Source organism: Grampus griseus (genome assembly GCF_964374135.1).
Source record: "Grampus griseus genome assembly, chromosome: 14".
In the NCBI taxonomy this organism is placed as follows: domain Eukaryota; kingdom Metazoa; phylum Chordata; class Mammalia; order Artiodactyla; family Delphinidae; genus Grampus; species Grampus griseus.
Genome location: NC_139008.1, coordinates 14,226,421 through 14,254,123, shown reverse-complemented (window position 1 = coordinate 14,254,123; position 27,703 = coordinate 14,226,421). Strand labels below are relative to the sequence as shown.

Below are 27,703 nucleotides of genomic sequence, written 5' to 3'. Positions count from 1 at the left end.
GAAATAAAGGCTCAGAGAGGTGAAGTGATTTGTCAGAGGTCACACAGCTGTTAACTGGAAGAGCTGGGATTACAGTCAGGGTTTTCTGACTCTATACTCCACATCCTTCCTTCTATTGTTTATAAATTTATAGAGCTCCCCAAAAAATGTTCAGAGGGGAAGAAAGAAGAATGAATATAGGCAAAGTTCCACTGTTTTCAGAACAAGAATTCTTTTTTTTTTTTGCTGTCGTTCTTTATCTTTTTCAGTCCTTGTACAAAAACTCAACAGGTTTCAACCCCAAATGATGATGAAGACTTTTCATTTGAAAAGGGATCTATGAAGGTGGATTTGGGAAATACAGACCTGAAGAGCCTCTCTTTGGAGACTGAAAGACAGAGGCAGAGCTTTGCAAGTCATTGGTCATCAGTGGACCTGTTAGGAGTTGTCCTCTGATGTCTTGGGACTCAAGGCAGGAAGGGTCATGAACACTAACCACGTGGTTTGATTGTTGAGTAGGTCTGGTGTAAAAGGGCCTGGATTTGAGTCCTGGAGCACAGCTGGAGTGAGGGTCCAGGTGTGTAGCCGAGGACTCCAGGTCTCCCTCTGTGTCAATCAGATGGCGGGAGGGAAGGATCCTTAGCTTCTGAAGCAAAAGAACAATGGAAAAACCATAATCCTTCCCAAACGACTTTGTGATCTGGGATAATGACATACAGAACAATGTTTTTCATACTGCAGGTCATGGCGGGCATGAAGAATGATAAAAAAAGAAAAAAGAAAAGTAGTAGAATAGAAAATAATGGAGCATATTAGACACTGCATGTAGTAAGGGTACTTTTTCTTGGAAAAACTTGTATCTCAATGATATACATACACCTAAGCTGAGCCATGATGGAAAATGGAAAATGATATAAAATGGGTTGCTCCAAAAACGAGTAGGCTGCCCTGCTCGTTTGCCCTTCTGTGGTTTACAGTAGGCTAGACTATTTGGAGAAAAGCAAAATGTTCAAAGACCGATTAAAAGAGTTTAAATCTGAGATCCATGCCATGAGACTGAAGGACAAAAAAAATGGGGAAGTTGTTTCATTGGCACTGAATCCCTGGGCTGGACTCAGCCTTGGAGGAGAAGTACGTGAAGAAATGTCAGGGCCAACACACATTGTTTGCCCTGGGGGGAGGTGAACTGCAGTGAGAAGTAGCTGCTCTGTTCCAGTCTCCTATCTTCTGTCTTCACTGGTAGCCTTCCACCATTCCCTGGCTCTGCTTGATTTTTGTTTGAAATTCTCCCCTGGCTTCCCTGCCAGCTGACCTAAGTAACGTTACATCATCCACGCCTCCTAGCACCTGAAGTAGGTGCAGGACCTTATCGTGGAGCAACCCATCTGCACTCTTTCCTGGGCTTTTTGCTCTTGCAACTTGCTTTGTAGGGCCAGGGTCACCTGCTAAGGTCCTGGTCACACAAGGGACAGAGTTTAAGACCTCAGGTTCCCAGAACCATGGAAGTTTCCCACCGTGTCCAAAGGTCGGGGCAGAAGAGATCCTTGAAAATGAACACTGATGAGACTAAAGATTTAATGTCACTTTAAATGTAACCGAAAAGCTTATTTAAAAAAAAATTCTTCTGTGGCGAATCATTTTATTCCATGAAGCGCTATCCCTTGCCAATTTATTTCTATTTTAAATTGAATGTTTTGATTATTTAATTTCCTTAAAATTTGGGTCCACTAGTATTCAATACACAACAGCTTAAAATTAGTATTTTCTTATTCTTTGAAAACTTGCACCCCAAAATATGCCATTTGGGCATATTGATTATTTTGGATTATAGTTAAGAAACAGTCAGTGCAAGGACACTCTGACTTCTTTTGTTCCCCTGAAAGTAGGAAATAAATCTCTCATGTGAAAGGTGTCCTTTCTGTACCAGGAGGGTGGAAGGCCTCCTTATCACCAGAGACAGGGAATTCAGGGCCCCGAAGGCTGTATAAACAAACCTTGTTACTTCACTAATTTGCTACCCCAAGCCCAAACACCTTTGTCTCGTCAATTCTTCACAAATTTATTGTTTCCTTGTCTAAAAGGTATAAAGCTGCCTGCTTCGGTCACTTACTTTGAGTCTCATATTTTTGTATGAGTTCCCACGTATATGAAATGAAATCTGTTTTTCTCCTGTTAATCTGCCTTGTGTCAGTTTAATGATCCAACCAGCTAAAGAACCCAGAAGAAAAAGTCTTCCTCCCCTACACCTCCAAAAGAGGTAAAAGAATGGGATTAAACTGTAACACATTGTTCTGTAATGTGTTTCCCTTCCTCCAACCCTTCCCCCCGCCTCCACTTTTATTGTCTTGGACGTTATGTAATATTATAGGTCTCTATAGGACACACAGGTAGGTACGTCTCATTTGTAAAAACTACCCAATTCTTCACAATAAGGAAGTATTGCAATTTATTAATACTTACGTGTTACGGATGGTTATTTTCAGGTCTTCCAAAGCAGAAAACATCTCTGTATGTATATCCTTAGAATTTAGATACATTTATTTCTGGAGGATAGATACCTAAATGTAAGGTATACATATTTAAAATTTTAAAGATACCACCAGGTTATTTTCCTAAATGTCTGTAGCAATTTATACTTCCATCAGTAAATGTGTGAAAGTGGTGGTCCCTCCGCCCCCATCCTTGCCAGTATCAGAATTTTTTAACTTTTCCTCAATATGATGGATAGAAAATTATTTTTCATTATTTTGCATTTCTCTGAGAGAAGGTGACCATCTTATTTTGCATTTATTTCTAGTGCTTGGGGCTGAGCATAAGACTATTTTGTTGGTTTGTCCTGACTTGCTGGCATTCCACCTGACTTAAATGTTCCATGTATTTTCTTTCAATCATATTTTCTCTGAACTTTCTTGAAGTATCTTTTGTCATTCGGAAATTTCACTTTTTTGGGTTGTTAAATCCTTCAGTATTTTCCTTTATAATTTCCAGGTTTCTATTTTCCTTAAGAAAGCCTCTTTTACTCTTAGGGTAAAATATTTTCCTATATTTTTGAATACTTTATTGTCTATATTTTCTCATGCCTTTATTTTTACACTTAGCTCTATAATTCATGTAAAATTAATTTTCTTTATGTTATGATGTAGGAGTTTGGCTCTATTAGACAGATAGCCAATTATACAGATGTCTTTGAGCGAATCACCCATTTTTTGCTCATCATATTGAAACATCCATAATCTACAGTTTCTACTTCTTTTGTAACACATTAGCACAAACTTAGCAGTTTAAAATACACAAACTTGTTACCTTATGGTTCTGTATGTCGGAAGCCGGGTTCAGATCTAACTGGACTAAAATCACGGGGTCGGCTGTGTCCGTCCTGGGAGCTCTTAGGCGAGAATCCATTTCCTCACTATCTCAGGCTGTTGGTAGAATTTAGTTCCTTTCAGGCCCCCATTTCCTTGATGGCTGTCAGCTGAGGGTCCTTCCCAGCTTCTGGAAGCTGCCTGCATTGTTTGGGTCGTGGTTCCGTTCCTCCATCTTCGACGCCAGCAATACTGGGCGGAGTATCCCGCTTCAAATCTCTCCTGCCCCTTCTCCCATCCTTACTTCTCTCTGAGCCACTCGTTCTGCTTTCCTTGTCCATTTTTATTTTATTATTATTTTAAAATCTAAGTTTCCTTTATTTTATTTATTTGTTTTTATTATTTTTGGCTGCATTGGGTCTTTGTTGCTGCGCGCGGGCTTTCTCTAGTTGCGGCGAGCAGGGGCTACTCTTTGTTGCGGTGCACAGGCTTCTCATTGCAGTGGCTTCTCTTGTTGCAGAGCACGGGCCCTAGGCACGGGGGCTTCAGTAGTTGTGGCTCGTGGGCTCTAGAGTGCAGGGTCAGTAGTTGTGGCACACGGGCTCAGTAGTTGTGGCTCGCGGGCTCTAGAGCGCAGGCTCAGTAGTTGTGGCGCACGGGCTTAGTTGCTCTGCGGCATGTGGGATCTTCCTGGACTAGGGCTCGAACCCGTGTTCCCTGCGTTGGCAGGCGGATTCTTAACCACTGCATCACCAGGGAAGCCCCTTTTAACTGTTTTTTACTCAAAAGAAAAATCCCAAATGCAGTGATGACGAGCCCTTTAAAAAATAATATTCTATACTATTATGAAATCTTAATTATGGCAGCATGTTCAACACAATTATTGAACACCTGAACTATCACCATATCTCTGAGAAAATCAGGCGGTTATCATTCAAGTTTTACACAATTATCTCTTTATACAAATTTCACTAAGAAATGCTTTCTTTATTCCCTTTTGTCATGCCAATACATGTCCAAAATCTTTCTATAATCTGCAAAGTTTTAACTGTAAAACCACAAACTATTTTACCTTGATTACATGCAAGATTCCTAGTCTTGATCCTACCTCTGCACGACAGTAATAAATAAGCTTGTGGCCCTTTTTCCTTGAAAAGTATGCCAACTATGCTCGTCTGTCACAGGAAGAGTGCCACTCAAGAAACTTTTGGCATTCAAGTGTATCACCAGATGGAAAAATCTCCTAAGATATGAATAGCACTGAGTGTAGAAGACAGCTCTGTTCCTCTCTGCAGTAAAAATGACTCTGTTCTTTTCAATTCCACAACCCATTTATCTCCATTCTCTACCAACCAAAAATATGTAGGAATTTGGTGAAACTGGTGACTCTTCCTCTGGGGTGTTTGGAAGGGGGCCCTGGGCCATTCAAGTACACGTGCTCAGAGTGTTGTAAAACTGTTAGGTCAGGACTATACTTTTAGCTCAGAAGAACTGTTGCTGCTATAAAATTACATTTAGACTCGTTAATTTTGTAGGTACCATTAATATACATGTGGAGATGAAAATCAATGGCCTTCATCATCCCAGACATTAAATGCTGTTAGTGGCAAACTATTTATCCACGATCCCTCTAATATGCTGCAGCAGAAATGTATTTTCAAATAATCAATACCTTGAAATTTCAGTAATTTAAGAGCAAGTACACAAAAAATTCTAAATAAGGAAATGCACTACTACCAAAATCATAGGGACCTCATGATGTGGGCTTAAGGGTAGCATGCAGGTTAAAATCATGTGTGTGGCTACTGTTTACAATAATGAGTGCTGCTACCCAATTTCCCCTATCACAGCCCCACAGAATATGTGCGTATGACACCCTGGGGTAAATGTGAGTGGCTGCTTGCAGGCAGATATAAAAGCTCTCAGGACTGAGGGGATCTGTGCAGACACAAACCATCAGCGGCACAGCAGCATGCATGGGTATGAACGGTGGGAGGCTCTGGCTTAGCTGACAAAAACTCAGTCAAGCTTTAAAGATGGATTTGAAAAAGTCATTACCTGTCCTCACTTCTGATGGCATGGACCCCCACCGAGAGAGGATGCTTATAACTCCACAGACACTTATTCCACAACTACCAGGTCCAAACCATGGAGGGATACACATAGCTGGCTAACCTCCTGCCCTTGAGCTGCTCACAATCTAGCATGCCAGGAAGGTGTTTAAGCAGCTCTCTATAACACAAGGTAGGGCAAAAATCAAGGTCAACCAGGGAATTTCAAAGTGGTATGAGGTTACATAAGCTGGAACAAATAGTTGTGTATGGGTACAAGGGAAACTTCAAAGAAAAGAGCTCTGCTAATGGAGAGGTTTAATTCTGAAACGTCATTCTGGCCAAATGTACACAATAAAGCTTGCGTTGAAAAAGCAAAATAAACCGATAATCCTTAAGGTAATCCATTATAGCAGTGCTCCTGGGAAGATAATCATGAACCAAACTTTTTAACCACTTCTGAATAACGAGATTAATATAAGGTAGAAAATTTTTTATTTTTTATAGGTTCAGAAACATGACTCTGGTTTACATTTGACAATTCTTGAAGTTCCAGCTTTTTAGAAGAAATGAGTATGAGAATGGGAAAAAACTTAAGGCAATGTTATGGTAACATTTATCTTTTTTCTATTCAAGATGCAGCTCTTGAACATTTTTAGTAATTATGACTTTCGACCTGAAACGTTGCTTTAACTGTTTAAGCTAGAAATAAAGTGTAAACTTCATTGGTTAAAATAATTTCCTGGGACTTCAAGTTTAGATAATTTTTGTAAAACAACAAACTATGTAAGTAAAATGGAATCAGTGAGGGGGTCATCTTGAAGACTGTATCTGAACAGTAGTTTAATTTCACCGTTAAAGAAAGTGTGTCTTAAGAATATTTCTTCCAACACTATGAGAAAAATGTTTGACTTCAATCAACCAATCAGGAACTGTTCAAGTCAAGAACTCTTTTTCACTTAAAAACTTCTGTGCATAAAATACATCTGTATGGGGCCTTCCCTGGTGGCGCGGTGGTTGAGAGTCCACCTGCCGATGCAGGGGACACGGGTTCGTGCCCCGGTCCGGGAGGATCCCACGTGCCGCGGAGCGGCTGGGCCCGTGAGCCATGGCCACTGAGCCTGCGCGTCCGGAGCCTGTGCTCTGCAACGGGAGAGGCCGCAGCAGTGGGAGGCCCGCGTATCACACACAAAAAAAATAATAATAAAAAATAAAAATACATCTGTATGTTTATTTTGAGGGAAACCCTACTTTGTATTCTAGACTATCTCTTTTGAGGATAAGTAGATTTAAAAAAACTTGCACATTGTCTATTTAAGTGTTCAAATACTAAAACACTCAAGTTCAATTACATCCAAATAATATCTCTAAGGTTTATCAGGTATTTAACAGAACAGGCCCTGTTCTGAGCACTCCTCCTCCTGACTTGTTTAATACTGCTAAGAACTCTGCCATCCTACCAGACAACAGGCAGAGAAAAGAAAAAGGTAGGAAGCTGTCTAGAAATACAAGCCATAGTTTAACAAAAATAAACAGTGGTTTTATTGATTACGTATATTTTCAACTCTAGTAATATATATTATAAACTTTAAGAATTAGAATAAATGGCTGTATTTTTTACCAAGAATAATCTAGGCTATGGCAGCATGTTTGATGAACATTATTGAAGTCCTGCACAGTCATCATCTATCTATTTTTCAGAAAATCAAGAAGTCATCATCCAAGCTTTGTATTAGGTCACGAGACAGTTACCCCTATACACACATTTCATTAAGTAGAAATAAGACATTACACATTTTATTTTTTGGCAAATCCTCCCTTTCTGTCATACAGATATATCCTCCCAAAGTTATTTTCTTATAATGTACAAAACTTATTTTTTATCCACAAGAGTTGTGTCAAATAACTTTCACCCTGGAAAGCTCAAAGGCATGAGGCAGTAACAAAATGCTACTCTGGACTCTGTATTTCACTTTTGCCTAAAACTCTATTTGATAATTAAAACTAAATGAATCCCACATTATAATACTTACGTAGGAAAGTCTTTTTGTGTACATGTTTGCCACAAAGATGCAAAGTGTCAACTCATCTGAGCAAGTATTTGGCAGATCACAGAAAGAAAACAGGGCTGTGGGAAACGCAAACGCTTTAGTGTTTGACAGCTGAAGAGACTGGTGACTGTCACTCCAATTTCTCATCTCCTTCTTCCACGTCTTTCAAACTGAGTACTTCCAAAGAGCCTTTGCCTTTTGTCTCCTTTTTTACGAGCTCATCGATTTCTCGGAAGCAGCCGGGGTCGATGAGACACACCTGAAACATTGAACACAGCTGTTGACCACATGAGGAAGAGCAGTGCCATAGAATGGACACAGCTTTCACTTCATATGAGACAAACACACCATACTTTCCAGGTCTCTCTACAACCACAGATAAGACAACGCACAGGACGGTGGGCTGGGTTCTGGTCCAGCCTCTGCCCTTAAGTATGCACGCAGGCCCCTGTGACAAGGCATTATTCTCCCTACTGAGGACTTCCAGATTCCTCAGCTGTAAAACGAAGTGGTTGGATTAGAAGGCTATGGTCCTTTTCATACTAAAATTTAGCGTTAAAATTTACAGTTCAATGAAATCATCTCTTTGTAGCCACATTTGAAGAAAAAAAAAAAAAGAGGTGGAAGGCCTATTTAGAAACCATGTGCGAAGTTTTGCAAAGATTTTAGAACTTCAGAGTGTCAGATGTGTTGTTTTACATCTACAGTGGAAAGGGCAACAGTCCTCTAGAGCTCATTTATTTGTCAAGAAGCTATAAAGCTCTAAGACATGGGTTTCCAGACAGCTGAATTTACACGATGTCTGAAGCTGCAGGGTGAGGACCCAAAGACATGATGTTTTTGCTGCTTCTTTAAAATGTTCTGTGGTAAATGAGACTGACAAACTTTTAGTCCTAGTTCCAATTTCCTCATTAACAGAAGACTCACTGTAAAATATATTCTCATCGAAAATGAGCATTGACCAAAATCATTTTATCATGAATAATTTAACTAAAAAAGCAAACAAAGTGTAAGTGTTCTTAATGACAATTTGGTTCTACGGAGACCTTGACTGTCTTACCTAATTCTAGTTAAGACATTACTGGAAATGTCTTACTGTTCACACCTTCTAAATGTGACAGATTTATGACTAGAGAAGTATTTTGGTAACGTGGAAGCAAAGAAACAAGAGTATGTTAATCTTACAATATCTAACTGTTGACCATAGTCTTCACTTTCTATAACCTTGATGAGTGGCTTGAGTTTCTCTTTCAGCTTCTTCCCTTCATTCACTGGAAGAATGAACCGAAGTCTCATGTGAGCACGTTCTATCTTAATTTTCTCCTTTAACTGCTTTATCACTTCCAAAGCCTATCAAGACAAAATTAAAAACGCCTGTAATTTCTTCGCTTCTTCTGCTGCATAACTGCAGAAGGTATTCAAAACAAAGCAGTTTCCACCTAGCTGGACTGGGCAATGGTTTCTTAGATGACATGAAGAACATTAGCAACCACAGGAAAAAAATAGATAAATTGGGCTTCAAGACTAAAACCTTTTGTTCTTCAAAAAACTATCAAGAAAGTGAAAAGACAACCCACAGAATATGACAAAATACTGGCAAATTGTGCATTTGATACGGTACTAGTATCCAAAATATATAAAGAACTCTTACAACTCAATAATGAAGAGACAACTAATCAACTAAAAAATGGTCAAAGGATCTGAAGAGTGATTTCTCCAAAGAAGACAGACAAAGGGTCAATACGCCCATGAAAATATGCGGGAATTATCAGTCATTAGGGAAATGCAAATCAAAACCAGAACAATACCCCCAGGATGGCTATAATCAAGAAGTTGGACAATAACAAACATCACTGAGGATGTGGAGAAACTGGAACCCTTGTACACTGATTGTGGAAATGTAAAATGGCTCAGCTGTTTCGGAAACTGGCTGAGCAATTCCTCAAAAGGTTAATACAGTCACCATATGAGCTAGCAATTCTATTCCTGGGTATAGAGAAATGGAAACATACGTCCACACAAAAATTTGTAATCAATTTCATAGCAGCATTATTCATGATAGCTAAAAAGTGGGAACAACCCAAATGTCCACCAACTGATGAATGAACAAAAGGTGGTATTTCCATACAATGAACTATTATTCAGTCCTAAGAAGGAAAAAAGTACTGATAGATGCTACAACATGGATTAACCTTGAAAGGGCCACATACTGTATGACTCCATTTATATGAAATGTGCAGAATAGACAAGTCAATAAAAACAGAAATAAAATTTGCAGTTGCCTTATTCCCTCCTTACGAGACAAGGGAATGAGAAGTGACTGCCAACAGGTACAGGGTTTCATTTTGGGGTGATGAAATGTTCTCAAATTAGGTAGCAGGGAAGGGTGCAAAAACTTTGTGAGTATACGACTGAACTGTAGGCTTTAAATGGGTGACTTTTATAGTGTATGTATTATACAAACATTAAAGAAAAATCTAACAACTGGGGTTAAAATGATGCTTTAAAAATCCAAGTTTTATCTTTGTAAAAACATTTTTTACTTTATATTGGAGTATAATTGATTAACAATGATGTGTTAGTTACAGGTGTACAGCAAAGGGATTCAGTTATACCCATACAAGTATCCATTCTTTTTCAAATTCTTTTCCCATTTAGGTTATTACAGAATATTGAGCCAAGCTCCCTGTGCTATACAGTAGGTCCTTGTTGGAAGAATCCAAGTTTTATCTTTAAAGTCTGACTTGGATGGGAAGATGAGAGTCCTAGTATATTTGTGTTTAGTTAAAACAAATTCCATCACTTCTCTCTAAAACCTCCATCGTTCCCCTCCCCTGTACCCAAAACCTCCTCCCACTTGCTTCCAAGTAGTGCCATTTTCTTATTACAGACCAACTATTTTAATGTTTTCCTCAGAGAACACTGATTTTCATGGACACTTTTTGACATGAAAAAACAACTCACCTGCTGTTTTGTACTCTTGTTGGGTTTGACCGAATAGTGGATGTCCTTCATGGCTCTCTCGATAAGGATAACGGTGTACGGTCTCTTTGTTTCAGGGTTCACACATTTGTCGGCCACAATAGTTGCAATGTCCCTAAACATCTGCTCCAGCTGTGTGTGCCGTTCTTTATCTGACACTTGAACCTCTCCTTTAGTTAAAATCTTAAAAAATCCAACAAGTTTAAGAAAAGTAATATCTTTATTCCACACTACTTGTTAACTAACCACAGGAATTAATAACTGGGGAGAAAATTAAATTTCATCCTCTTCAGCTACTGATATTTGGTAATAACTTGAGCTTTGCCTAAAGGGATTATCTTGTTCCAAAATCTTATTTAGATGGGGAATGGGGTAAAGGTAATCTTAGCAGAGGGTGTAAATGATGAAATACCTGAAAAGGAATTCTATTTTCAGGTATATTACACTAAAAATATATAAATGAACAAAATAATGCAGCTTAGTAGGAAATCTGATTTCTGGAGGCTTTGGCAAAAAAATCCAAGTCCTGAATTATTAAAAGTGATGCTGCACAGATCGAATTATTGCACAGTAACTGTTCACTCCAAAAAAACAGTACTTTAAAGTTCAACATACCTGTAATCTAATATCTAATACTACTGGATATTAGGGTCAATTATGCTGCAACTGTTAGAACCCACCTGCTTACAGATTTCAGTCTGGTCATCTGTTCCAAACGCACTGATGAGATCTTCCTTCTTTGCAACCTGACCTTTAGAGACATTTACAAACACTGAGTGGGTCTGCAGAACTTCATCAAGGTCTTTTTCCCTTGGGAGGACAGGAGAGAAAGTCCTAAGTGAGTATGCTTGAAACTTCGAAGTTCATTCACATTTAAATACAAGAAGGCGTCGATATGAATAGTAAGAAACAACAAATACTCCTAAATGACCCTCGGTTCCAGGGACCATTTTGTAACCCAGAACTCCATTTGTATTCGCAGTTACTCAGAGGTGAAAAACGTCGCGGGAGTATGTGTGCCATCACTGAAGGGTGGGGTCCGGCTGCTGCCAAGGAATTCCAGCCCCTAGATGGCAGCAGTGAAGAACTTATACGCACTTCGGTGCAACTACTGGGCTGAGATCTGTGACAAACGCACGAATTATAGAAGCACCCGGAAAACTAGGCCCTTTGCCTTTATCATTATTCTGACGAAAGGACCACAGTTATGGGGGTTTCTTGGCTGTGGCTTTTATGACACCCGGGAAGCAAAGTAGAACCAAGCCCCAAACCAAACCGACCAAACAAAAAAAAAGGGAACGTCTGGTTTAGACCCTAAGCCCGGGCAGCAGGAGTAGGTTTCCCATTTCCTTCCCTGGCGAGACACCAGCTAAGCCCATTCGTTAGACGACCAAAGGAGGCCGCCTTTGAGGCTACCAGCTCCGGCCAGGGCCCAGAGGGAGAGTGTCACTCACACGCCGCTCCGCCAGCCCACGACTTTGTTTTTGTAGCAGGCGATTTCGAAGCGCTTCCCGGCTCGCTTCATTCGTACTACGGCCACATTGGTCAGGCGGATCTGGTTGGTGGGGGTGAAGATCGACATCGTGGCCGCTCACAGACCTTGGGTCCGGCGAACCAAGGCAAACCTGCGCTGCCGGCCTGAGAGCTAACTGAGCCTCGATATAACCACCCGGCGGCGCGTGGCACAGTAACGCCCGCAGACTGCGCAGCGCCGTTACTAACTCGGCCGAAACGATCCACCCACGCAACTTACTGCGCAGGCGTCAGGTGTTAAGAAAACCGGGCGAGGAGGAGGGAGCTAGAACGCCTGCGCATTGTGGCTTTTACGACACTGCTCCACGCCCGGAAAGAGTGGGTCTCTTCCTTGACGTAATTTTCTTTCCGGAATGAACGAAAGAGCTCTGATTGGTTGGTGGAGCTAATGTTTGGTGACCGGGTGGAAACTCAGTGCCGGGCACCTCACAGTTCCGCGGAGTTCCGGGCCACGCCCACATTACCCTTTCGTTATAGAAAAGTTTTAACACAAAAAACGTAGAGAAAAAAGTGTAATGAACTGCCATGTACCCATCACCCTGCTTCAACAATTATCAACATTTTGCCGTTCTTGTTTCATTTTCCCTCTTTTTTTTTGTTGGAGTATTTTAAAGCAAATCATCATAAAGTTTTAGCTTTAAATACTTCAGTCTAAACTCCTAACAAATACACCCAACGAGATTAACCATAATTCCTTAATAGCGTCTCATTGCTAGTCCATAATCAAATTTCCCCTAAATAATGCCTTTTTACAGTCGGTGTGTTTCAAATGAGATTCAAACAGGCTCACATATTGCATTCGGTTGGCGATGCCCTTAGTTTCTTAACGCCGACTTTCCCTCCCCCACCCCCTCCTTTTTTTGCCTGCTTCTCTCCAGATTCGCCCCTAACTCTCAAGCGCGGATTCCTGAGCCGCAGGCAGCACTCCCGCTTCCTCGCCGGGAGCTCTGGGCGGTGCTTTTCTTTGGGCCCGCCCCCTTCCGCCTCTGAGCCAATCCGGACAGGTCTGCGAGTGGCATGGCTGCCCCCAGGTCCTCCGACTGTGGGCGCCCAGCTAATGCTGTGAGGTATTTTTGGTGGTCTCCCAGTATCCACGCCGGACAATAAGTTTTTTAGGTCCGCAGTCCTGGTGTCTTGTCGGGCCGCAGGGCTCGGGCTCTGAGGAGAATGGGTAAGGTCCACAGGCGGGTAAGGTTCGTGGGGTGGGAAGGGAGGAAACCGTCTTTCTGAGACCCTCGGGCCCCTTCCTCCAGAGTATGTTGCCCTTGTCAGCCCGGGACCGGTGCCGCTGGGGGCAAGGGAGGACTGATCCCTGCTCGTGACGTGGCTTTTGCCTTTTCAGGCTAGGAGATGAGTTTAGAACTATGCTTCTAACCTCAAGCAAAAGACAGAGAAAACTTTCTCCCCCTTACCCACGTGTGTTGAGGACTTTTGGTCCTTTCCAGGAGTAGCACCTGTAAACCTCAAATCTTAGACCTCGCCTTTTGAAATTACCCCCAGGTTCAGCATTTGAGTCCAGGTCCATCCATATCTCCCTTAAAAAAAACTGGGACTTGAGGTCAATTATTTGAGAACCCTTTGCAAGTAGATGTGGGTCTCTAAAAATAAAATTAAAAAAAAGAGGAATACGTTTAGTATTATTTTTCTTATGGAGCAGCGTAACAAAGCAAAATTAACTCATAATTCCACATAAAGTGTTTTGACTTTATGTTCCCTTCTTTTCCAAACGCTATATTCAAATGAAGATAAAATTTTATATTCTTGTTTTGAATTAGCATTATCATGACAATTATATTACATATCACAGTGTCTTGTTTTTATTAGAGTTGCTTTTTATAGATTTCTTAGCGGGGTTGTTGAATATGAAGGTTGGTTTTTCTTTTTCTTTTTTTTTCTAAAATAAGAATGGATATCATTGTATATGTAACTTCAAATAAAATTACTTATATGTGTCATTTTAAATTTAGATCCTTCTTTGGATATGTGGGACTTCTCATCTTTAATATTGTTATGGATAAACAGGTTTTACATATATTTGGGCTTTGCCTTTGGCTTTAGCCTTTGGATTTGTTTCCAGATTGTCATCAGAAAGCAGGTAAGTGGAGTTACTTTTTTTTTTTTTTAATATTTATTTATTTATTTATTTTTGGCTGTGTTGAGTCTTCGTTGCGTGTGGGCTTTCTCTAGTTGCGGCGAGTGGGGGCTACTCTTTGTTGTGGTGCGCGGGCTTCTCATTGTAGCTTCTCATGTTACGGAGCATGGGCTCTAGGCACGCAGGCTTCAGTAGTTGCGGCATGCAGGCTCAGTAGTTGTGGCACACGGGCTTAGTTGCTCCGTAGCCTGTGGGATCCTCCCGGGCCAGGGCTTGAACCCGTGTCTCTTGCATTAGCAGGTGGATTCTTTACCACTGTGCCACCAGGGAAACCCAAGTGGAGTTACTTTTTCTAGGAGAGTATTTGGCATCAAATTTTATAGACAATGCAGAGTGCAGATTTTCTAAGGCTTCCAGAAAAATATAGAAATTCTAAAAGGAACTTTCGATCACTTTTATGTTTGGTCTTTAGAAATAGTTTTTCAATGCCAAAAAATTTTTCTTGTCAGTTTTTATAGACTAAGTTATTTACATTTTCTTTGATGGGCTGTGGAAGTCTCATTGTTAAGATACAGGAAGGTTTTGTAATGAAAAATTAAACTTTTGCAAAAACCCCAAATCTGCTTAGCACCCTTAAGGGGTAGTAGTGTTCTCTTTTCCTTCCAGTAATTAAGAATCAGAAAATAAGTTTCTGCTATTATTCCACTACAACACATTATGGGTGAAAGTGGGTGTAATTTTATCCTGGAAGGAATGGGAATCATTATAGTCTTAAGAAATGTGGGCCCTGCTTTTAAAAGGACCTAATTATACCAAGGGGTTAATATTTGAGGAGTACAATTGAAAAATTAAGAGAATAATAAAATGGGTCAGTATCTGAGCGGTTGATAATTTTCATTCCTAATGAAGTTGGGAAAATATTCAAACTTGATGGATTTTGTGTTTATTTCAAGAACAAAAACTCACAGGAGAAAACCGTTCCGAAAGCATCTCGGGATTTGATGACAAATGGCTATATCTCTCTTCAAAAGAAGGAAGTCTTTGTGTCTGGAGTGAAGATTTTCTATGGTTCTCAGACTGGCACAGCAAAGGTAAGAACTTATAATGACACTTTTCATTGGGTCTCCTGATCTTTTAAGAAAATTTCTGAAAAGTGTTCTTTAGCAGTGAACTGAATTGGTCTTCTAATCTTTTTTCATCTTTGTTTTTCCTTTTTACAGCATACATTTTTCCTTTCTGGGGTGGTGGGTGAGTTTCATCTCCATTTCAGCTGATTGGGGGTGTCTGGTGGTCACTGTCATGCGGGGTCTTTGTTCTGAAGCTTGCTTCTTGCTCAGCAGAATGGAGACTTGGATTTCCAAGTCCATTACTGGGTATAGAAGTAGGGAAGATAGTGAAAAGTGGCAGCAGTATGTCCAGTATGGGCCCTGACGTTCACAACTTCACACATCTATTTAATGAAATGTATTTTGATTTCTCATAGTGTTAAAAGTGTTAATGATATACATTGAATACTGTGTAGATACCGGCTGCAGATATATAGCTGAAAGATGCTTTAATTGTATCTAGATGCTGCTTGCTTCTTTATTATAAAAGTCACAGCTATTTATTGCTTTCTAGGAAAAGATTCTAAGACTAACATGAAAATGAATTAAAAACAGAATTCCTTGTCATTATTTTGGTAGAGTATTAAAGAGGGTTCTACTGCCCTCTCGTGGATGTTTTGTAGAATACTACTTTTTAAAAGGTTTTTTCAGTATTTTGTTGTGTGTGTCATAATTGAAGGTCACTTATAATTAAGTTCAACCTTAAGCAGCAGAGGCAGGAAACTGGAAGAAACGTTAGAAAGGCATCTGAGCTGCGGAAACAAAGTCCTTTTATGTTACTCATAGAAGATCTCATTCTAGCCTCTCTTTTATGCCCGCTTTTATGTTTTTTTAAGATCAAATTAATACTTGCAGATGGTAACAAATCCAGGTGTACAGAGGGTTCATAATGAAAAGTACTCTTCAGAGAATCTATTTTAGCTATTGATATTTCTGTTTTTAATTCCTCTGAGGGTTATTTCTTGAACCTCCTTCTGCCATGTTTCTAGATTTATCAAGTTAGATAAAAGTTATTGACTCGTATTAGTCAGTTCCTCACATCTCAGCGGCTTAATATTGTTGCCCACATCATTGTTGATATGAGTTAAATGGCCCCCCCTTCTTTTTTTTTTTTTTTTTTTGCGGTATGCGGGCCTCTCACTGTTGTGGCCTCTCCCGTTGCGGAGCACAGGCTCTGGACGGGCAGGCTCAGCGGCCATGGCTCACAGGCCCAGCTGCTCCACGGCATGTGGGATCTTCCCGGACCGGGGCACGAACCCGTGTCCCCTGCATCAGCAGGCGGACTCTCAACCACTGCGCCACCAGGGAAGCCCTGGCCCCCCCTTCTTAAAGCTGTACCGTCTGAATTTCTCTATTTGGCTTTCACATTTGATTGATTCGTATTTGGCTTCGTATAGAAGACTCGGGCAGAATTTTTTTCTTACAACTTTGAGGGCATCACATCCTTGTCTTTTTTTAATAAATTTATTTATTTTTTATTTTATTTACTTTGGTTGCATTGGGTCTTCGTTACTGCATGCGGGCTTTCTCTAGTTGTGGCGAGAGGGGGCTACTCTTTGTTGTGGTGCGTGGGCTTCTCATTGCGGTGGCTTCTCGTTGCAGAGCATGGGCTCTAGGTGTGCGGGCTTCAGTAGTTGTGGTGCACGGGTTCAGTAGTTGTGACTCGTGGGCTCTAGAGCGCAGGCTCAGTAGTTGTGGCTCACGGGCTTAGTTGTTCCGCAGCATGTGGGATCTTCGTGGATCAGGGCTCGAACCCGTGTCCCTGGCATTGGCAGATGGATTCTTAACCACTGCGCCACCAGGGAAGCCCCCTGGAAGCTTTTAGAATCATCCCTTTGTCCTAGATGTTTGGAGCTTTTGTGAGATGGTGTCTAGGTTGGGTCTTTTTCAGCCATTGTATTGTATACTTGGGCTGTTTTGTTTTGAAAATTCGTGTGCATTAATTCTGCTAATATTCCTTGGGTAAACTTCTTTCCCTTCTGTTTTCTCTGTTCTACTCGGTTAGTTGGATGTTGGACCTTTTGGATGGTCTCCTGTGTCTCAAATCCTCTCTCATACAAAAGTAACTTTCTTTCTGTTCTGGGTTCTTGGATTTCAATTCCAAACCTTTTTTTTGAATGTTTTAGTTCAGCTATAATGTTTTTAATTGCAAAAATGCCATTCTGTTCCATTTCTATTGCATCTTTTTCATAATCTAAGAATATATTTCAGTGAGTTCCTTTTTCGGTTCCCTGATTTATCTGCTTCCTGCATGTTTCTGCTGCTGCTATTTCTCTTTCCTGTCACTTGTTCTCATCATGGTCTTGGTGATCTGTGGTTTTCTGTTCATATTTAGGATGGAATGATGGGGTAGCTGGCGTGGATTTTCTCTGTTAACTGTGTAAATAGACTTGTTTTCTCTAGTTGTAAGTTCTCACTGTATGCTGTGTGCAAGGTGGGTCAGTGTATGCCAGGTGACCTATCTACCTCACATCTCCCTCTAACTACCACCTCAATTTTATTTTATTTTTTATAGTATTACTCCTTGAAAGTGTTGTCTGTGCTTGCTGTCTCTAATTTCTCTACTCCTGTCTTTCTTGACCCACTCCAGTTAGGCTTGTGTGCCCCAGCCTGCTCCCAGTGACTTTTATGTCGCTAATTAATTCTCAGTCTTCATCTTACTTGACCTCTTAGCTGCACGACAGCTCCTTCCTTGTTGACATACTTTCTCCATTGAACTTTTGGGACACTCTTCTCTAGGTTCTCCTCCTCTGCTGAGGCTAGTCTGCCTCACTATCATTTGCAGATTTCTCCTCATCTTCTTGCCCTCCAAAGATAGGAGCATCCCAGGGCACAGTTCTTGAGACTATGTCTTTATCTGCACTCACTTCATTCTCTAAGGGATCTTGTTATCTAGAGCTTTCAGTTCTATTTACTGGAATTTGACAGAGTTTTTCTGTAAAGGGCTAGATAGTTTATTTTACATATGTTTTTTAGGTTTGCAGGTTTCGCAAGGCGTATGGCCTTTGTTGCAGCTGTTCAGCTCTGCTGATGTCGTGTGAAAGCAGCCACGGACAATGTGTAAATAAATGAGCATGACTGTATTCCAGTAACCTTTACCTATAAAGACAGAGGGCCGGATTTGGCCTGCAGCCCTCAGTGTGCTGATCCCTGTAGTAGACGGTGGCCTCTAAATTTATGTTTCTAATCTGACTTCTCCTCTCAACCCCAGACCCTCATCCCCAGCTGCCTATCTTAGATCTTCCTGTGGATGGATGTGTAGTAGGCGACTCAGAATTAGTGTGCTCACAACTAAACTCCCAATTTTGTGCCCAAACCTGTTCCCCCTCTAATTTTTCCCATTCCGATAAATGGCAACTTCATCCTTCCAGTTGCCCAGTTCAAAAAAACCTTTGACTTCTCTCTTTTTCTTACTACCCACATCCAGTCTGTCAGCACATACTGTGTGTTCTACTTTCAGAATAGATCCAGGTTCCAGTCCCTTCTTACCGCCTTCACTGCTGCTGCCCTGGCCTAAGCCAGCCTCCCTCATATTTTGTCTGGGTTAATGTGGTCATCTCATCCTCAGCCTCCTTCATTCAGCCCATCCCAGCAACCACAGGGACTGTGAGAACTTAGGCAAAATGGTGTTAATCATCTTGGCTTAAGACCGCGCAGTGACTCCCTCATTCACTTAAAGCAAATGCCAAAGCCCCCATGGTGGCCGAGAGGCCCTCACTTCTGCGTCTCCAGCATCTCCTTTACCTCATGTCCTTGGTCTCCCCCGTCCAGTCTTATTAATCTCCTTGCCGAGTGTGCTCACGCATTTGGGCCTTCTCACTTACACGTCCCTCTGCTGGGGATAGCCTCTGGCTTGCTCTCTCATTTCCTTCAGGTTTTGCTCAAGTCTTTATTTTTGAGGCCTGTGGCAGTGTTTTCTGACACCAAATAGTTGTTTTCCCACACCTGTTTTCCGATTCTGGTACTGTCTACCCGAGTTATTGTCAGATTGTCCCCACATCAGACACCAGTCACAAGTCCCGGGGCATGTGTACTCCTGACTGGCCAGCTATAAATTCAGGGGTTCCCACAGTCTCTTTCTTAGGTTTGCTGATTCCCTAGAATGACTCACAGAATGCAGGGAATTGCTTTGATTAGTCTTCTGGTTTATAACAATGAATATAACTCAGAAAGAGACAAATGGGAGAGATGATGGGGCAGGTCTTGGGGGGAGGGGCGGCACAGAGCTTCTGTGTCCTATTTCAACGTGCCACCTCCTCGGCATATCAATGTGTCCCCCAATCCCTGTCATTTAGGGTTTTTTATGGAGATTTCATTACGTAAGCATGACTGATTAAATCATCGACCATATCTGATTGAACTTCATCTCCTGCCACCCCTCCCCTCCCCTCCCCACAGGGAGAGAAGATGTTGAAAGTTCTAAGCCTTTAATCCCAGGGTTGGTTTTCTGCTGACCAGCCCCCATCCTGAAGCCATCTAGTCCCCCACCGCAACCCCAAAGAGTCATCTCATTAACATACCAAAGACAGCAAGTTCCAAGGATTTTAGGAGCTCTAGGAGCTCCCTGGAGGCAAAGACCAAATATTTATTTTTTATTATATACACCTGTCCTGGCCCTCCTTATGTAAAATAACAACTCTCCCCATGCCTCCAATACCGTATTCTTACGCCTTATCCTCTTTTCCTCCACAGCACTGGTCACCATGCGATATACTGTGTATTTTCTCATTTGTGTGTTTGTTCTCTCTCCGTCCATTAGAATATCTCCTTGAGGATGTTCCCTGATGCTCCTTAAGGGCAGGGAACATGTGTGCCTTGTTTCCTGTTGGGTAATATCGCCCAGAGCTGAGACTGGCCTGGTGGATGCCCAGTAAATGGCGAGGGCAGGCTTAGCTTTAGTCCTGGCAGGTGGCGAGCCAAGTGTTAGGCTACCAAGCCAGAAAGAGGAAGAGAATTTCCTGGGGTACCAACATCTGGCTAGAAGTTGTAGCTTTCCCCAGCCATTTGGTTCATTTTGTTTGGAGAAGAGGCTGGCAGGGGTCTGCCTGGGGGTAAAAGGTGAGTGTTTCTAAGGCTCTGTGTGCGCTGGTACCACATAATACGGATTCTCTGTATTCCACAGGGTCTTCTCTGGCCCACTGCTCCCTCCCTTTTTTTTTTTTTTTTTTTTTTTTTTTTTGCGGTACGCGGGCCTCTCACTGCCGTGGCCTCTCCCGTTGCGGAGCACAGGCTCCGGACGCGCAGGCTCAGCAGCCATGGCTCCACGGGCCCAGCCGCCCCGCGGCATGTGGGATCTTCCCGGACCGGGGCACGAACCCGCGTCCCCTGCATCGGCAGGCGGACTCTCAACCACTGCGCTACCAGGGAAGCCCCTCCCTCCCATTTTTGCCCCAGTGACTGACTGATCCCAGAGCCCCTCTGGTTTTCTGTGTCCCCCGAGGCTTGCTTCTGTCTGTCAGCCTGCTGCTTTTTGCTTTCTGTCTTCCAGAAATGTGCTCACAGTTCTCATATTCCCCACTCTCTTCCCACTATGGTATTTCTTCTCCATCTATATGTTTATTCTAGTGGGGCAAACAGCTGAAATGTCTACCAGTACATATAATAAGTACATATAATCCCACATATGTACTTGTAGAGGGAGAACAACACAGCTGAGTGATGATCTCTGTAAAGATGCTTGAGAAAATGGTAGAAATGAGAATAGAATTTGTGTTTATGGTGATACATGTCAGTCACCGGAAAAGCTTTTCATGCTAAATGCCTCACTACCTTGCCAACAGGAATAAATGAAGACTGTATTTTTCATTTATTTAGCTTATTGAAGACTTTATTTGATTTTTTTCCCTCCTATCAGGGATTTGCGACAGTTCTTGCCGAAGCAGTTAGCTCCCTTGGTCTGCCTGTGGCACTTATTAATCTGAAGGAATATGACCCAGATGACCACCTAGTAGAAGAGGTTGGTAATTGTCTTATTTTCCCTTCAATCACAACTTTCAAATTTAATTGATCTCCTGTGTTCTGGGATAAAAAGACTCTTCAGAATAAATTTAATTTTCACGCTAAAGGATTCCAGTCGGTAGAGCGTTCAGTGTCAGTCAGGGGTGCTGAGTGTGTGGTGGCGTGCTGACTCGGGCGTAAGTGATGCGGGGCCGGCCCCTCTGGGGTGTTAGACTGAAAGCTTGGGTGGTTGGAAGTTCCCTCCTGCTTTGACTGTCGTAATCAAAGAGGGTTGTCACTGATGGCCATGTGCCGGGCATGTGAACCACGTGTAGGCCTGCTGAAAGGTCAGGAGCCACTTGGGTGCCAGAAGCAGTATGGGTTTTGGAGTTAGAGAAATCTCTTTAACTGGCTGTGTGACCTCCAGGTGTAACGTCATATCTGTGAGAGCTTCATTTCATCACCTGAGGAATGCCCCGCCCCCTCCTCTAGCCATGCCCAGGTAGGGAAGTTGGCCTGACAGCAGCGGTTCTCCAAGCGTGGTCCTTGAACCGACAGTATCAGCATTTCCTGGGAACTCGTTAGAAATGCAGATTCTCAGGTCCTAGCCCAGCCCCACGGAATCAAAGTCTGGATGTGGGGCTGTGTTTTAACAAGTGCCCCAGGTGATTCTGAAGCAGCTAAAGTTGGAGAAGCAGGTGGAACAGGCATTGACAAGCCTTTTCTATAAAGGGCCAGATGGTAAATATCTTCAGCTTTGTGGGCCACGCAGCTACTGAGTTCTGCCTTTGAGGCACAAAACAGCCAGAGATGGTATGTAAATGAGTGAGTGTGGCTGTGTTCCAATAAAATTTTATTTATAAAAACAGGCAGTGAGTGGGACTGGGCCTGCGGGCTGTAATTTGCCAGTCCCTTCTTAGTGGATAAACCTCTAGCTGTAAATGTGCATTTCTTTCTCCCCCAAGAAAACGTTGGAGTACAAGTGAGTGAGCTTGAATCTGCTCTAAATTATTTGTTAAAAATTATTAGCAAAAAAAAAAAAATTATTAGCAAACTTGGATACTTAATTATTCGTAAGGGATTACTTATAACTTACCTCCTGACTTGGAACTGTGAAGATGCACTCGAGCAGATGAAATACTGTGGCTCACAGGACTGAAGATGTGTTTTGTTTCCCGTGGAGATGATGGTGCCAAGTGTTAAGTCACTTTACATTTAACGTTTTATGGCTTTGATTTTTCAGGGCATTTTTTAGAGATCTTTCTGTATTTCTTCCTGACTGATTTGGCTTTTGTTTCCAATATGACAAGCAGGAGCTGATAGGAATTTATAGTCTGGGAAATGGGATGAAGTACATGGTGAAGGGCACCAGGAGGTGTGGTGGGCTTTCTCCCCTGTGCAGGGTCCTGGCCCTGTTTGCTTTCTCTTTTGAAAATAAGTAACATTTCTAAAAGCACTCTTTGTCTTTAGAGGTTAGTGTGATATGAATGTCAGCATTTCAAAAAGGATTTTCTTCATTGAGATAACTTTATATCTTGGCTACTCTTCTGAAATAATGACTTTGTTGGTTAGGTTACCAGTAAAAATGTCTCTGCCTTCCTGGTTGCTACCTACACTGACGGTCGGCCGACTGAGAGCGCAGAGTGGTTCTGCAGGTGGCTAGAGGAAGCAGCCAATGACTTTCGATTTGGCAAAACGTACCTGAAGGGTGTGAGATACGCAGTGTTTGGCCTGGGAAATTCTGCATACGTGAGCCACTTCAACAAGGTAGGTACAAGGTAGGTACGTGTTGAATTGTAGGGATACATTCTCTTAAGTGAAAAAAAAAAAATCACCTACACAGGTACATATATGTGGGTGTATGTGAGACAATCTGTACTCTCTGGTACTTACTAATAAACTTTTTGTGTTATTCTTTTTATCGCTGGGAATTGCTACTGTATAGGAGGCTCTCAGTAAATTTTTATTGAATAAAATGAATGAAAATGCCTCCTGTTGTCTAGCGTCTTAGCGGCTTGTATTCATGGCCAGAGTCTAGCCTCCTGCCCCCAGGCAGGACCTTGTAGACGGAAGGTCCCTGATTCTTTGGACTTTCTCAACTACCTGTTCTGTTGTGGAATGACCTTTACTGCCCAAACTAATTCTTCACAAAGTTAACTTGTCTTTTAATCATTACTTTTCTTTTCTTTTTCTTCTTAAATTTTATTTATTTATTAGTTGTTTGTGCCGGGTCTTAGTTGTGGCAGGTGGGCTCCTTAGTTGTGGCACACGGGCTCCTTAGTTGTGGCAGGCGGGCTCCTTAGTTGCGGCATGCATGTGGGATCTCATCCCTGGACCAGGGATCGAACCTGGACCCCCTACATTGGGAGCATGGAGCCTTAACCACTGCGCCACCAGGGAAGTCCCTAATCATTACTTTGTAAAGTGATGAAATAGAAGAAAAACATTCACTGCCCTTTATGTAATAAAATATTAATTGTTTCTTTTGTTCTCCTGGATCCTTTTTTCTGAGTGAAATTAACTTGGCTCCTTTTCCTTTGCATTCTCTATACTTTAAAAAAGAAAAATGTGTGGGCTTCCCTGGTGGCACAGTGGTTGAGAGTCCGCCTGCCGATGCAGGGGACATGGGTTCGTGCCCCGGTCCGGGAGGATCCCACATGCCGCGGAGAGGCTGGGCCCGTGAGCCATGGCCGCTGAGCCTGCGCGTCTGGAGCCTGTGCTCCGCGACGGGAAAGGCCGCCACCGAAAAAAAAAAAAAAAAAAAGAAAAATGTGGAGGCTCTCAGTTTCTTAGTGGTTCTGAAAAGTGATCAGAATTTTTTTACGTGTACCTCTCCCCAGATGTGAGCCCAGCTCGGCTCACCTATTTTTGGTAGAACGTGAGGAAAGATGAAGGTGGAGATCTTTCTGTAAAAGTTGTTTTCATCCAGCTGTTCTATCAAGATGTGTATTCTCTGTGCCTGCCCCCCCCCTCATATTTTCAAAGAAAGTAGACACAAGGTAACATTCAGATATGTAAATATTTTGTTTACTGCCTTGCCACTTAGGAAGCCTGTTAAGTTTTTGAACTCTTAATTGTACTTCTTGATAACTCCTGTGCCTCAGCTTAAGTGCTTCATACTGTAATAAAATGCATCTCTGGCTTATGAAATCATGAGTCTTGCCAAATGGGCTCCGTTTGTACTTTGTTGTTTAATGGTCTTTGACCCCAGAGGCTTTATTTTAGAAGGAACTGATTTTGCTACTGAGTGATTTCATTCTGACCATGATTTAGAAGACTAGTTTTCAAATTCTTCATCAGGTACTAACCCTTAGTTTAACAAAATAATTTGTCGGTCCCTATATTTAAAAAAAAAAAAAAAATCTTCCGCAGAATCTTACCTGAACGTATCAATGGCTGGAGGGCCTGAAGCCCTTTTGACTGGGCAGTTCCTTCTTCCTAGCAGCGGCCGGGAACAGGGCCCCAGTGGAACCCCAGGCTGTCGCAGAGCAGGCTGCCAGCCTCGGATCTGGAGGACTGTTGTAGCTCACCTGTCTCTTCCTCCTGCAGGTGGGGAAGGACGTGGACAAGTGGCTCTGGATGCTCGGCGCCCATCGCGTGATGTCCCGAGGGGAGGGTGACTGCAACGTGGTTAAAAGCAAACACGGCAGCATTGAGGCCGACTTCACAGCGTGGAAGGCTAGGTTCATCTCCCGGCTACAGGCGCTCTGTAAAGGAGAGAGAAAACCCTGTGGTGGCAACTGCAAGAAAGGCAAGTGCGAGTCTAATCAGCACGGCTCAGAGGCAATGGAGCCAGGGTCTCACGCTCAAGAGGGATTCCATCAGAGAGACGCTGAGGTACGGAGCCCACGTGTCCATGTCTCCCTGTTTTCCTCCTGCATTTGGAGGTGCTGAACCTTTCCTCTGTCCTGGGAAGCTCTTTCCTTGGCCTCTGGTTAGAAGGAAGAGCTGAAACTCATGTGGGGATGTTCTAGAGAGAGTGGGATCTTAGGATAAGCTATGTTGTGCTGGATGCTTTCCTAAATATGTTCTTTAATTGTTGCATTGCTGAAATCCAGTAGGTTTCTACCCCAGTTTGCAGGTTAGGAAACGGGTCTGGAGAAGTTGAATATGTCCCAGGCTGAGCTCATGTCTTTTTACCCCTAAACCACATATTCCTCCCAACCTCTTTTAACCTCCATTAATCACTCAAACTTGAAGGCTGCGAGTCATCCCAGATTCCTTTCTTTCATCCCTCACATTCTAAAAATTTCTCTTTCTTCAGATACCCCAGTTCCTTTGAAGCTCGTGTTACATCAGGCTATATCACTACTGTTGTTTTTGGGCCACCTGGTCGCTTGCATCATTTGGGAACAACTTGACATTCTGACTCCCTGTCTTTCTCGCCACCCTTGTTCCTGTCATTCCTCTTTGTGGCTGAGCCATCCACATAGATGATTTATCCTGTCCCTTTCCTGGCCTTCACACCCCCAGGAACTATTTTCTCCAGTGACCTCGGCCTCCCACTTCCGTGCTCACCTTTGACATTTCATGTCCCTATGACCTGAACTCTGAGCCCTCTCTGGTGCTCTTACTTTAAAGTTCTTTGGACCCCACGTTTTTTTCACAGGGTAGTGCTAACTGCTTACTTCACTTCTGTCTTTACCCAGTTTGAATTTTATACTCGTTCTCTTAAAAACATCTTCAATTCTCTTGCCATCCACTCCCTCTTCCAACCCAGTTGGCTAAGCCCCAAGCCAGGTTGGAACCTGTCTGCCTTCTCTTTGACCACAGATTGGTGACCACGGGCTCAGGTGTGCAGCCAGAACTGCCCCCAGTCTCCAGCATCCTCTCACTCTCCGAGACCACTGTTCAGTGCTCTTTTTCCCCCACCCCTTCCTCCAGCTCTCATAGGAAGCCGACAGAGAATTCTCTTAGAGCCTCCCCGCGCTGTCTACAAATCCTGCCATCTTTTCTGCCACAGAGACCAAGTATCTAGTTCCTGTCAAGCCCACTCTGTGCATGCTCTGGGATCAAGGACTTTGTTCCCTTTGTTCCTTCATATATTGTATGTCTCTCCCCTGCACTGTTAATCTCTCTCTCTCTCCTAGGTGGTCCCCAGAAATACATAAACGTGCTCTAAACACGTTTGTTTAAACACAGGAATCACCTGCGTTTAAACAAACACAGAAAGCAAATAAGAAACAAGCCTTTCCTTTGTTCTGTGCCTTTCAGCTGCTGTTTCATTTTTCTGCTCTTTTTCTAGCCAGTCTCTTTGCTTTCATTTGTTTATCTTCCCTCCAGTTGGCTCCTACCATTTTAAAAAACTTAAAAAAAATTTGAGGTAAAATTTGCAAAGCATAAAATTAACCATTTTAAAATACATTCAATCTAGTGGTATTTAGTACATTCCCAATTTTGTGTAACCACTGCCTGTATCAAGTTCCAATAGCTTTTCATCACCTCAAAAAAAACACTTACCCATTAAGCAGTCACTCTTCACTCGCTTTCCCTCAGCCCTGACAACCTCCACTTTGCTTTCTGTCTCTATGGATTTACTTATTCTGGATGTTTTATACAAGTGGAATCATTAATATGTGACCTTTCTTGTCTGACTTCTTTCACTTAGCATAAAAGAGTTTTATCCATGTTGTAGCATGTGTCAGTACTTCATTCCTTTTTATGGCTGAATAATATTCCATTGAATGGAATTGTTGATCCATTTATCTGTTGATGAGAATTCTGGTTTTTTCTACCTTTTGGCTATTGTGAATAGTGTTGCTATGATATTCATGTACAGGTGTTTGTTTGAGTAACTTTTCAGTTCTTTTGGGTATATACCTAGGAGTGGATTGCTGGATCTTGTGGTAATTCTATGTTTAACTTTTTGAGGAACCACCAAGCTGTTTTCCCCAGTGGCTGCACCTTTTTTTTTTTTTTTTTTGCCATACGCGGGCCTCTCACCGTTGTGGCCTCTCCCATTGCGGAGCACAGGCTCTGGACGCGCAGGCTCAGCGGCCACGGCTCACGGGCCCAGCCTCTCCGTGGCATGTGGGATCCTCCCGGACCGGGGCACGAACCCGTGTCCCCTGCATCGGCAGGCGGACTCTCAACCACTGTGCCACCAGGGAAGCCCCAAGGCTGCACCTTTTTGCATTCCTACCAGCAATGTACAAGGCTTCCAATTTCTCCCCATCCTTGTCAACACTTTTTTTTTTTCTTAATTGTAGCCGTTCTAGTGAGTGTGAAGTGATGTCTCCTTGAGGGTTTTTTAATTTTTGTTTATTTTTTTAATTTTTAAAATTTTTATTGAAGTGTAGTTTATTTACAATTCTGTGTTAGTTTCATGTGTACAGGAAAGTGATTCAGTTATATATGCACACACATATATTTATATATATAAACGCATATGTGTATATACTTTTTCAGATTCTTTTCCACTTATAGTTATTACAAGATATTGAATATAGTTCTCTGTGCCATGCAGTAGGTCCTTTTTGTTTATCTCTTACCAGATATATAACTTGCAAATATTTCCTCCCATATAGACTTCCTTTTCACTTTCTTGGTCATGTTTTTTGATGCACTAAAGTTATTAATTTCCATGAAGATCAGTTTGTCCATATTTTCTTTTGTTGCTCATGCTGTAGGGGTCATATATATGAATCCATTGCCAAATCCAAGGTTATGA

The 27,703-nt window shown here is 42.3% G+C and overlaps 2 protein-coding genes across 4 annotated transcripts in view; one reads left to right on the top strand and one right to left on the bottom strand.

Annotated features, from left to right (window-relative positions):
- Positions 1–2,474: 2,474 nt before the first annotated feature.
- SBDS (SBDS ribosome maturation factor) lies at positions 2,475–12,120 on the bottom strand. Of its 2 annotated transcripts, XR_014297730.1 has the most exons (6): positions 11,820–12,120; positions 11,046–11,175; positions 10,348–10,548; positions 8,569–8,733; positions 7,366–7,642; positions 2,475–2,537 (listed from the first exon to the last, which is right to left on the bottom strand). XR_014297730.1 is itself a non-coding variant. In XM_082671349.1 (5 exons), the coding sequence occupies exons 1-5, from the start codon at positions 11,945–11,947 to the stop codon at positions 7,514–7,516; spliced, it is 753 nt and encodes a 250-aa protein (XP_082527475.1). In that variant the 5' UTR covers positions 11,948–12,120; the 3' UTR covers positions 5,811–7,513. The 2 variants fall into 2 exon arrangements, 1 of the variants encoding a protein (XP_082527475.1); XM_082671349.1 differs by lacking the exon at positions 2,475–2,537 and having other exon boundaries at positions 5,811–7,642.
- Positions 12,121–12,922: 802 nt separating this feature from the next.
- The window catches only part of LOC309833114 (S-adenosyl-L-methionine-dependent tRNA 4-demethylwyosine synthase TYW1), a 158,922-nt gene continuing 144,141 nt past the window's right edge, over positions 12,923–27,703 (top strand). For both annotated transcript variants that reach the window (XM_082671264.1, XM_082671263.1), the window contains exons 1-6: positions 12,923–13,069; positions 13,866–13,993; positions 14,944–15,081; positions 20,951–21,052; positions 22,606–22,800; positions 24,583–24,870. In XM_082671264.1, the coding sequence (XP_082527390.1) occupies positions 13,066–13,069; positions 13,866–13,993; positions 14,944–15,081; positions 20,951–21,052; positions 22,606–22,800; positions 24,583–24,870 (855 nt within the window). In that variant the 5' untranslated portion in view covers positions 12,923–13,065. The remainder of the gene's footprint in view (positions 13,070–13,865; positions 13,994–14,943; positions 15,082–20,950; positions 21,053–22,605; positions 22,801–24,582; positions 24,871–27,703) is intronic.